This window comes from Eschscholzia californica, unplaced genomic scaffold (assembly GCF_041429995.1).
Source record: "Eschscholzia californica isolate CP2 unplaced genomic scaffold, dmEscCali1.0.p SCAF_4, whole genome shotgun sequence".
Classification (NCBI taxonomy): Eukaryota; Viridiplantae; Streptophyta; class Magnoliopsida; order Ranunculales; family Papaveraceae; genus Eschscholzia; species Eschscholzia californica.
The window spans coordinates 52,181,979-52,194,493 of record NW_028238461.1 but is presented as its reverse complement, the minus strand read 5'-3'; the positions used below and the strand labels follow the sequence as shown (position 1 = coordinate 52,194,493).

Sequence of the window (12,515 nt, the reverse complement as noted above, 5' to 3'; positions counted from 1 at the left end):
GTTTTTATTTTTTCAGAATTTTATAGCAATTGATCAAAAGAAAGAAACATAATTTACCAATTGAGTATTTCTTCATAATCTGAGGTGTTGCAACTGCTCGATCGAGTTGAATCATTTGACCAATCTTCTCTTCTAGAGTCATTCTGTTAATGAGGTCATTAATCCTAGCATTCATGGGTTGATCTTTATCTTTGTACTTTAAGTATTCATCCTCTGATTTTACCATGGTAAAAAAGAAACATAAGCAAAGTAATCCCACCAAAGGGATTAAATTTGTTCTCCTCATGGTTTTTCTTTGATTTCTTATCTATACAACAAAAAGAACTAGTAGTGTAGAAGGAACTTAGAAAGTAACCAAGAAGAATGTGAGTTTTCTAGAGGGAGAGATTATATATTTATAGCTATTCAAGGGGAATGTAATTAGCAAGTAAATCATAAAAATTCTCCTTAATGAAGTTCTTTAAAGAGATATATCTCATATAATGCACTAATGCAGGAACATGCATGTACAAAAATGGGAAGTTTACAAGAAATCCAAAGGGGGTGTGAGAGAGTAAGGGTGCAAGGAAAACGTCATAAGTCTAGGCTATTGGTTCTTGTTCAGACTTAGTAAGTGTCGAGGTCATTTGGGTGGGCTCACAGAGCCTTTCTCTAGAATAAAATGCTCTACCAATTAGGCCTTGTTATGGATGTTAAAGGCGAAGACAATATCTATAACTTCTTAGGCCCGGGGCGTTGCACTACCTAGAGTAGAAAATGATATACTAAAGTCCTTAGATAGGAAGGTAAATGGTTTACAAGTTGATAAATTTTTCATAGCCAAAAGTCTATGGTCATCAAGGAATTAGTTCCAAATTTTGTTCAATGGATTGTTTGGTCCTTTTTTGAAGATTTTGTTGTAAAATTAGTGGCTAATTATGAAAATTCTAACTTTATTACTACAAAAGTGAAAATGATTTGGATAAGGAGTTGAATCCATTGGGTCTAATCTTTGGGATTATAATTGTTTATTTTGGTAAATCACTAAAAAGTGATTTGAAATGATAAAAGAAATTTTAGAAAGCAATATAAAAAAAGTATGTCTGGGAAACAAATTATTATATACCAAATAAGTTGAAATCTAAATGATTTTGAAATGAGGTTGATTAGGTTTTATATTATGGAATGAAATGAAATTGATTCATATTTAGTTAGGAAATAAATTAAAATGATTCAAAATAGGAGTAATAAAAAAGAAGATTTGGATTTAATCTTGGAAATGCATTAAAGTTTAAGATTTAGTGAAATCAAAAAAAAAATTGAATCAGCAAAGGGATAAGAATTTATATGTGGGAATGTTTTAAATCTTAAACACAATCCTAAAGATGTTCGTCGAATAAAGTTGCAATGATTTAGAAGATAAACTTGATTTAGTATAGGAAAATAATCATAATTTGATTTGAGAAAGAAATTAAAACTGATTTGGAGAGATAAAAACAAGAAACAAGATAATGCATTAAGGTACCCGAGAAGATAAAGACTATATACTCATCTAAACTAAAAGAAAGTATCGACAGGCTAAAGTCAAGAAACCTTAATGAAAATATAAAGAGATAACGAAACTCGTGGCAAGAAGGAACAAAAGAAGTAAAAATTTGATGTAGTTGAAGTTCAAGGACAAAATATAAGTACTAAAGGGTAGAATGGGATATATTGATAACTGGCCGTAACATATATTTAACCGAACCAAAAAGAGAGCTAAATAGTCATCTAAACAAAAAGAAGGCCAAAATCTCCATTGTGCATAAACTTTAGGACTAATTAGAAATTTTCTGATCCTTACCTCAACAAAACATCTTTTAGGCACCCGGCAGGCCGGCACCCACAGCCATTAACCTTTTTTTTTTTCTTTTGAAAACACAACCATTAACCTTGGGGTCAATACTTGGTTGTCCAAGTGGTTGATAGTTTTAACAGAAACTCCAAAATTCAGAAGGTCTCAAATTTGATTCCCAGATAAGATGGAATTCATGATTATTGAATTTAATTATTAAAGGTATAAATAATTTAATAAGTTTGTCGGGCTTTAGGTTTTACATTATTGAGTTTTAGATCTCTTTCATTATTAGTTTAATTTAGGTGTTTATCATGCTCATCACATCTTCATGATGTATTACCGCCTTGTAATGACTAATGTAGATCGTAGTCAATTTTTCACAAGAAAAAAAAAAATTCAATTACCCTTCGCTAATGTTAATGGTGACTAATACGTGGACAACCAATTTCTTTATACGGACAACTATTTTATGTGGACAACCAGAAAAATTAAAATTTTTATATGGACAACCGTTTTTAAGGGGACAACACTCTATTATTGTTTACTCAAATCCGCCAAGAGTTAGAACTTTATTTTAACTCCGTCCTTTTTTTTCCATAAACCCTAGACTTTAGTCTTCTTCTTCACCATTAACAAATTTCTAGAGAGAGAAAAACTTTGGAGTTATACATTTTAATGCATATTCATCTCCTCTTCCAATCCACCCAGGAGATAACGCTTTTGTACAGCAGCAGAAAGAAAGTTCTACTTCCGCAGTTTCTTAGAAAGGGGATCGAAAATCATCAACTCCTTGGAACATAATGGGATTTGTTATCTGACCCCATGAAATCCTGGATGTGAACCGGGATGGGCCCATGGAATCGGCCTATATCAAAAGATTGATCCGAAAAATTCGAATGGCATACCTAATAGAACTCGTGACTGTCAGTCTTGTTGTGCAGGTTTTTTCTGCCCTTGGGGTATTACTTGTATGATACTTAAGTATTTGAACTGTTGAATCCTATCTTCTTAGGGTTAAACAACTGAACTTTGGATCCAATACCTAGAAGATAAATGCAATAGAATGGATGGCAAATTATGTTTAAAATAATAACATCCCATATTGGCCAGATATGTCCAAAATACTAATACTTCATCTTGGTCAGGAAATCACCATATGCAGTTTGTTTAATGTCCTCCAACATAACTTACTTTTTTTCTTTTTCTCTTTTTTCACATTTTAGTGTTGAAATACAATCGTAGACTATCTTTCCCATATCTGCTGAAAGTTGCTATTATATATCCAATAGCTCTAGTTGCATCTTCCCAAGAAATAGGACTAGGGAGTCGAGAAACCCTAACCTATGGCTTAAGTTTGATTTAAAAAAAGGCCATTGTACTGGATTTGAAACAAGGGTTTAAAGAATAAGAAGAAAAAGATGATGAACAGTTATGTTTTCTATTTTTAACCATTGTATTTGTCAATGGTCCTCAGAATAAGTAGTGTTAACATTCAAGTCTTTATAGAGTTGTCCCCTTATTAAATCAAAGTTAACTAAGTCAAACATAGTTTACTAACACCGGACCCAAAAATAGTTGTCCATATAAAGAAACTGGTTGTCCACTTATTGGCTACCATGTTAATAGGCCCTCAAAGTTTTATTGACGCCTCGTCATCGTGAAAGCATACTCTAGAGTAGTGGTGCTTATCAGGTTGTGTGGGCTTGGGCTCGACCAGTCCCGCATAGTAGACGAGCCAATCCCGCCTGGGGTATATCCCTCGAAACCATGAATAGGCCCCTTGTTTTTCGAAAAATAACGTAAATTTAGCTGAAAGAAAACTATTCTCTTCCGTTTTCTTCAAAACCCCACCACCACCCACCGTTCCTTGTTCTCACGCGGGCGAACTATCAGCGCCAGCTACACTTAATTTTTTCTTTAAAGCATTTTTTTTCTTTCCTTCCACCACCACTTCCGGCCACCATCTCTCTTATGTCTCCACAGAGAGGGAGCCGTAAAAGGGGATAAAAGGGGAGAGAGGGAGAGGAGAGAAAGATGAAGATAATGGTGGAGAAGAAGAGAAGAAGAAAATGCCGACTCTAGCTAATGATCATAGAGGGTCGCCCACCAGCTATTTGGTGGCGATGTGAAACTAAAAAAAGAATCGAAAGAAAAATTATGCGACAAAATTTTCTTGCTTCCAAAAGCATCCACCTTTTGAATATTTCAAACACCCAAAAAACAATTGAAAGTTGACACACTTGACGGTTTTACTGCTTTCCGATATTTGAAAATACACTTCTCTGCAGAATGTCGAGTATGACTAATCAAAACATGGGGTGTGATTAAAATTTGTTCAATCTAGCACGGTCCACTCAAATTTCCAAAAACAAAGTCAGGTTCCATTTGTGAAAATATATGATAATCCACTTTTGAGTACTTGAAGGAACAAGTTTCATTTAGGTGATGAGGGGGAGAAACAGAGAACTAAAAAAAGGATATAAAAGACATGTACAAAACTGGGTATTTGGATGTTGATCTCAAGAAGATTTCAACAACTTTTAGTCCTCAAGTCTTTTAATGGCTGATTTCTCCCCCACTTAACAGCCACCAACTTTTAGCTCTCCTCATCTTTTTCTTATCTGGGTATCACTTTTTTGTGTAGGATAGATATGGATCTTGAGCAATAGTAAGAACATCAGGTCTGTCAGCTTGGTTATAAGTCAAACATCGGCGAATCAGTTCCTGCAAAATATGCCAAGACGTGGTGTTTATTGTTCTAAGAAGAATGAAGATTATAAGCGCCGGAAAAAAAGTCAGTTGTAATTAGAGATGGAGGAAGACCCTTACCTTTGCCTCGTTTGAGACAGCGGGCCGAGAAGGGAAATCCACCTTGCGAGCTCTTATAATCGTGTCTTCTCGAAGTATTCTTTCTTGAGTTTGATCATGTCCAAAAGGCCGTTTCCCAAAGAGCATTTGGTAAAATAGAACACCAGCTGACCAAACATCGACCTGTTTGTTTACATATGGTAGTAATGTCATGTTAATTGTTGAAGCACGAAGAACAATCAAAGAAAAACAGACCATCATAATATAAAATTATGTCGCTCAAGAGATGCAGTTCCAAGTCCCTAACCCTACTCAGTCTATAAAGTTACTTATAACTGTTGTATTTAGCAGAGACGTGTGGCAGTTTACCAAAAATGCAAGTTTTCGTCTACTAACCTTCGATGAAATAAGCGGAATTTTGCTAAGCTCAAAGCATTCAGGAGGCAAGTACCTGTAAATTTGTACAGGAAATCAGTAATCTAATATGCCAAGCAGAAGAAGTGGGAATTAGGAAGAAGCAACTGACTGACTCACCAGTATGTTCCAGCACCCTGGGATGTAAGCTCCATCCCCTGGGATCCAACATCATCCTCGACTATCTTGCTTAGCCCAAAATCCGTCACTTTCGCCACACCAATTTCATCAAATAGAACATTTCCAGGCTTCAGATCATAATGTATAATCTTTTGTGGTCTCTTATTCAAGTATACAAGACCCAGGAATATCTGAACGATAACGATCTTGGCTTCCCTCTCTGGAAGTACAGGTGTTGCTTTCAGAACTGCATCAAGATCTTTTCCTGCACAACCGATGAACCGAGCGATAATGAAAGATGGGTGAGTTTCTAAAACATATCATTTAGTGCTCATAAAAACCAGCCAGGAAGGATTTAGCATTAGGTATATAGTTGTAATTTACTTACCACTGCAATACTCCAAAACAGTACAAAATGTGTTTTGGTCAATTTCAAAGATGTCCCAAAGTCGGACAATGTGATGATGCACCAAAGACTTGTGAATGTTATATTCTCGAAGAGCATGGCGTATATAACTTTGCTTCTTCTCTTCGCTCCATTGAGCATTCAAACCATGAAGCTTACATGCCACGTATCTGTGCTCCACCAAGTCATATGCCTGCTCGAAAGTTCCCACTTCAAATTACTGCAAGAAAGTACGTACTCACAACTGCCTATGCACAAGCACACCAGTGATCTAGCACTCTATCATTAGAGGTTCTCCAGTATGAATGTGCTTGGCTAGAAACTGTTGTGCCACGTAGGAAGCACACACGCTAAAAGACACCGAATTTTCCAGAGTAAAAGTTGTCTTCCAATGTGAGGCTAATGTGGCTTTAAAATGGGAAGAAACCTTTTAATCAATCCCGTAGTAAGTCCACTTAGAGAATGTAATTCCTATCCTAGTAAGCAAATCTGACCTATATATGCTGTTTCTATGGAAAAAGATAAACATATTAAACTAAAGCTGCTTAGATAGTGTAACAAAAAACAGCTGATCACATTTACTTGGAGATACTTTTTTTCTCTCCAACATATAATACAGGTATTCAATTTTTGTAAAGAGCAAGTCCGGAAAGTATGTGTTTCCTTACTATAGGAGGCTGACCACTGTCTCATTAAATCTCTAGCAAGATTCACAAACTTTGTGAAAATTTCTGGAGATGAAATCACAATCCAAAAAGGAATTAATGTTCGAGATACAACTGAAGATACCTATGGAATAATGGGTAATACCTTGTAAACCTCACTGAATCCTCCCTTGCCAAGAAGGTTTAAGAGGGCATATCGGTGATTTAGAATTTGAAAATTGTTGAAACGTGACCCGTCTTCATCTCGTATACGCTTCATTTCACGTATTAGTCTTCCCTTCTCCAGTTCGTAGCGATCTCTCTCCCGTAGAGAAACTTCTTCCTCCTAATGTAAATTCACAAGATATTCGACAAAGAATTAGAGGTTGTTCGTTACAGAATTTATGACATGGAGGTGAGTCCGAAGGTGACATTTGCTGGGATGGACTCCACATATCTAGAATGTCCATACAGAAAGTACATCCATATATTAGGCCTACGGCGAATCATTTTTTTAGATGCAGATCATCCAAACAAGAAATGCTCTGGCTGTCATTTCTTGCCTCTAGCGGGTAAAACTGAAACAATTCCAGACTCCTCATTATACAACTACCTTAAAAGACTTAAATGATGGATGGTTAAGCTTTTGGAGTGTACAAATTAAAAAGTTTTCACCACTTAATTGGCCTCCACTGTCACAGTTATTGTAAGACTTAAAATCTTAAACCTTAAAAAAGTGTTGATTCTCAGTGAGCAAGTCAGCTCCATCAAAAATTTAATCTTAGCGAATAAATCTTAAAAGTTAATACAAAACAAATACAAAATGATTTTGTTAGTCAAACTTTAGAGGTTTGAAACTTCAGAGTTAGCTGAGCAATTGTGTACAGATTGTAGACATTCCATATGAAAAGATCATCCTCGCAACAAAATCAGACCTTTATTCATTTTCACGTGAGTCTATAACCATGTTCCATTTTGGTAAGCCCCGCTTAGACATCCATGTATTGCAAATAAGTAGAATTAAGATATTAAAAAGTAGACTGCAAAAATCTTACACGCTTGATGCTTGCTAGGCGAGTTTTAAAGATCTCATCCTGGATTAGAAAATCTTCTTCTGGTATTCCCATTTCAGCATCATTTCCATCTCCCTTATCTTCAAGAATCAAGATATAATAATAAAGCACTTAAGTAACATTCCATTCATCATTCAAGAATACAAGAGCTCAAAATATCTTTTATGGAAGGAGGGATGATTGTGAAACTAGAATAACAAAGCCTTTAAGTCAATCATGTTGTAAAACACCAGGTTCTGACTCATAGATTGAAGAAACCATTAAACTCTTGTTAGACTTCCAGAACTTCTACCCAGTAAATATAAAAATAGCACGCGAGAAAATATTATATTGACCACAAAAAGATTAAACAGGATACCCGATTGACGTTTTCTCAGCGACTTCCGCTGTCGCTCAATAGCCTCCTTTGTTTCCAGTAAATGTCTCTACAAACAAAACAATTAAATCAAACTCATAACTAATTTTCAATATATTATGTGAACGGAAAACTAGTCTAGTATTTCCTTCCTATTATTAAGCTGCAAGTACAGAAATGTGCCAACTAGTAATACAATCATATGCGGGAGAAATGAAGCTGAAATGACATACAAGATGAGCATTGATGTCTTTTAGTGCCTGCCCATCCTCCCAAGTTTCTGATATGATGGTTCCAGCTCTACAGTGCAAAGGATAAGACAAACCAGCCAAATCGACAGCGTTAATTTCTTTGAATAAAATCCTCTAAAACTACCAAGTAAATGAGTACAGGGTGTACCTTATTACACCAACATTGCCAAGCCTTGATGAATCCTGGCGTATTTTCATCCTCGCTTCTTGTCTCTCTGCCTTCGAGACAGATATCAAGAGCTCGGATATTACTTTTATCCTCTGTGACAGAGACGAGAAAACAAGTCAAAAAATTTACAGAGACACCCTCCATTTTAGAGACCAGACAGTTCTAGTTACCATTTAGAAGCATAAGATGGCATACTGGAAAAAACAGAAAGAGTACCTTTGGCTTTATTTTTTGCTCTTGATCCTTGAGGTCTCTCAATTCCTGCACTTGTCAACAAGAATTAGACAAATTGGATCTGTGAAAGGAAGTGGACGAAAATCATTCTACAAGCAAGCAACAGAAAGAAAACAATTACCTTTTCTAGTTGAGTGCAAAATCGATGACTGTCAGATGCTTCCAGACGTGATTTCCGCAGCTCCTCCTCTAGAAGTGTAACTTTTGCACGTAAAGATGACACCTCCTCCTAAAATCAATTTCATGAAAGAAAATGGAATACGTGCGAGAAGATAAGGTTTTTCTGTAACTTCAACCACTTGGTCATGAATAAATGCATAAACACCATTTTGAAACCAACCAAAGAACTAAAGATGACCTTCTAATAATTTGAATATATATATATATGCTCAAAAAATACATGGATACTACCACAATTACAGCCTTGTCATGGAAAAACAAGAAATCAGCACAACAGCTTACCTCTAGAAAAACTCGTCCGTCCTTCCCGAGCACTTCTTTGGGTGGATTCTCCTTCATAGAGAGGAAATGGAAGTATTAGCTTTTCTGAAAAGCGTACATAACTAGATATATGTGTATATATGTACTTGGTTGTTTTAAGTAGTGCTTGCTACTGCTTGCTCCTACTGAATCAGTCATCAAGGAGAAAATAATCGTGATCTGAGTTTGGTACATTGGCTATTCTCAGTATTTCATGGTTGTTACTTTCAGTGTTTCAGCACTAAGGTCCAGCAGCGCAACCTTCTAGATGCCTGTATTATAACTATCAAAATCTACTTTCCTAAATGAGTCGACATCAATGAAAATATGTTGGATTCACGCTTTTAAAAGTTATGTATCATTGTACACGTGTTTCATGCACTTTCTCTAATCTATCCACTTGAGCTACGGTTATGCGCTATTAACCAATCATCATGACACATACTATTACATCGTTCATTCATGTTAAACGTGAGCTTTAAAACGATAAAATCTGCACAAAATATGTACTACATCAACACAGGAAATAAAAATGGTGCAAAAGTGCTCCTTGTTATCTAAGTGAGTGTCATTTTCTCGGTTTTGCACAGTGTCCTCCAGAAGGGTCACACATGTGACTCTGAGTAACAAATGGATTTACTGGTGCTTCACATAATAACTGAGCTATACTTGAGAAAAATGAGATGGCGGAAAGAACACTAGATAGCCCTCCATCAGATAAATGACAGCCAAACATGTAGAATACGGGTATTAAAATTAAGAGATGTCCTTGACTGCACACCTTATTCAAGAAGTTATCAGCTTGACCATTTGCATTTGATGATGAGTAAGGGGGAGAAGAAACTTGTGGATGTGCTTGATCATTAGCCTTTAAACCACGTCCCTTGCCTGTAGCAGGGCGCCCCCTGCCACGAACTTGCTTTCTTTTATTTCCATCTTCAGAAGAAACTTTTGCCTCCACGACTTCAACCGTCTTAGTTCTTCCTTCAGACATCATCTGTTTTTACATTTGCATTGTTATGTATCTCCAGGCAAAATAGTATTCACAGCAGTAATCATTCACCAAGTAGGAAGCCTATTTTTTTGAAACTATAAGTAGGAGGTGTATTGAAATTTGAAAGTATATTATATTGCAATAACCAGACACCTCCATCTAGCAAATTCCAAGATGGTTACCTCTTTTCTGATGCATGAGAAATCATTCGCTATTAAGGACACCACTTGTAACGAGCTAAAGTTACCATACTTTCTATGCAAGCATAGACAACATAGTCAATGTGAAAACACTATTAAGGGAAGAAAGAAAAGTATACTACGAAAGAAAATAAATATTTATTGACGATATACCATATTCGTAACTAATGATAAAGAGCAAATAACGGAAACAATGACAATATCAAATTAATGAACCATCCAAAACTCACTAGATCTAGCGATCTAGGTTCGAGGAGGATTATCCACATGGTACATCTACGCAAAGATGATCTCTCCATCATGTCCGTCATCCTCACAAGTCACAACATACCTTCCTTCTAACCCCCTCAAATTAGATGTTATACTCTTACACTTATGTGAGTATGTTATATTTATCATAATATTAATTTCTAACCAACTTGTATTTGGGTCAAAGTTAGAACAGATCGACTTTGTAAGGATGATTTTATGCTAGGTGATAATCCAAAATAGGAACCATCCAGTAATCATGTCCAATACACGGGATATGTACCATTTGATCCCTTTGCTGTAATGATATCGTAAAGAAAACTATAACGATAGTGAACATATGTCATTACTTACTAATACCAAATCATAGCTTTATAATTTTCAATAATGTAAATCAGAATGTGCTTCAGTATCAGTACCTCTGACTGTTGAAAAGAAGTTGAGTTATCATCCTCTTCGAGTTTCAACCGCTTTTGAGTGTTCGCGCGAATAAGAAACTCCCCTCCGTCCTGATATAAAGACATGAATCTCCCCAAGTTAATATCTGATTAACAGAACAACTGAAGTACGCCAAGCAAAGTAGATGATTAAAAGGAAAAACACATGGTGAATGAACAAATGGTTTCCTTCCTTTCCTTAAGTACATCTATTACAATAATCATGCAACAAAATCCTAAAATCACATCGACAGAATATCTCTCGTCTGCTTGAGGAATTTCCCAACCAAGAAGAATACCACAATAAAGATTCTTCGAAACATCCAATTCCATGTTTTAACTTCTGAACTAATCATTACTCGTATCTACCTAGAAAACTAATCAAATCACCAACATGTTTTCTATATCGAAGTCCTACTCCATGGGCCCTAATTAAATCTGTAAATCTATAGCTCCTTAAGTAAACAATAAAACCTAATGAACTTGACTAAATACAGAAGCAGAATTGCCAAAAGTAAGTCAATTATAATAGAAATTGATCCCCAATGCTTGCTAAAGTAATGAGCAGATAAATAAAATTCACATTCAATGAGGGGGAAAACAAAATCGTATAGCAAGTAATAGGAAGATGAATAAGAAAAAGTAATTAAAAGATAATGAAAAATTAAGTTTTTGATTATGAAAGTAAGAACTAACATCAGAATCAGAATCGCTTGAAGCTGGTTGATCTTCTGCGGGTACAAATTTCTGGGCAGAAGAAACAGATGACCACGATGGTTGAACAGGAGTACTTGACGACCCTTTTCCAACCATTCGAGCTTCAAGCTTGGCAAGCTTTGTTGGCAGAGATGGGTCAGATTGATTTGAAGAGTTTGATGAGAAGTGCAAAAGCAAATCGTCCGCCATGTAGTCAATCCAAAACTCAAGAGAACTCAATAAACCCTAATTAAGATCATCTACTATTTCAGATGCCCTATAAAATACCTTAATATAAACCCCATAATCCCACAATTTTCGTACCAACAAATTTGTACCATTAATTCGCCAACTCGAACTTACTTAGTTTCTTAAAACAGAACTTCAGAAAACTAAGAATTCAACAAAGATTATAAGGAATGCATTAAATGCAGATTACTATTAAGATTTCACTTGGATTAGCCTAATTTGAATGTATAATTCCGAACGTTACAATCGCAGAAGTTGCTTGAAAGCACTTCTAGAGAGAGAGAGAATAAAAAAAAAGGGTGGCTATGAAAGAGAGAGAAGGTTGAAGGTTAAAAATTGAAATAAGGAATTAAGAACCAGTGAGAAAGAAGACCAGAAGTGATTAAACAGAATACTTTGAACTGATTGAGAGAGGAGAAACACAGTAGCTGAAATTAGGAAACAACAATGACTCTTGGGACTCTCTGATTAAAACAAAATTAGGGTTTTTATTTGAAGAAACAAAATGCAGATAGAGAGAGAGAGAGAGAGAGGGATCTGTGGAAGGAAGGATGAGTAGAGTATAGAAGAAGAAATACTATGAAATGAAACCTTCAATTTTCAAGTTTTGTTTTATGTTTTAAGGACTGGCTAGTTTGTGATTTGAGTAGTGGGACTTGGTCATGACTTGTTTTGATGCCTAAAGACTCAAAAAATGGGATTTCAGTGCCCTAATTTTCACATAGAAACCCTTTTTTTTGTCTAGCACTTATTTACATCATATCAAGCTTATATTTTTTTTTTTTTTTTTTTTGTTGAGATCTATCAAGCTTATATGGAAGCTTGTGAAATACTTCTTTGTAAATGTTAATGAGAAACGAGTATGACGGTAAAGTACAATAGAATATCTTTGTACGTTTAACTACGGTCAAGAAGTATTA

At 35.6% G+C, this 12,515-nt stretch overlaps 1 protein-coding gene across 1 annotated transcript; it reads right to left on the bottom strand.

The window, feature by feature from the left end:
• Nucleotides 1–4,175: 4,175 nt before the first annotated feature.
• On the bottom strand, nucleotides 4,176–12,504 carry TSL (Protein kinase superfamily protein). Its single transcript, XM_086638236.1, has 16 exons — nucleotides 11,347–12,504; nucleotides 10,633–10,722; nucleotides 9,552–9,767; nucleotides 8,753–8,803; nucleotides 8,412–8,519; nucleotides 8,273–8,317; nucleotides 8,036–8,148; nucleotides 7,870–7,936; nucleotides 7,640–7,706; nucleotides 7,264–7,361; nucleotides 6,375–6,554; nucleotides 5,547–5,757; nucleotides 5,159–5,423; nucleotides 5,021–5,075; nucleotides 4,646–4,807; nucleotides 4,176–4,540 (listed from the first exon to the last, which is right to left on the bottom strand). The coding sequence occupies exons 1-16, from the start codon at nucleotides 11,554–11,556 to the stop codon at nucleotides 4,445–4,447; spliced, it is 2,034 nt and encodes a 677-aa protein (XP_086494362.1). The 5' UTR covers nucleotides 11,557–12,504; the 3' UTR covers nucleotides 4,176–4,444.
• Nucleotides 12,505–12,515: the final 11 nt, after the last annotated feature.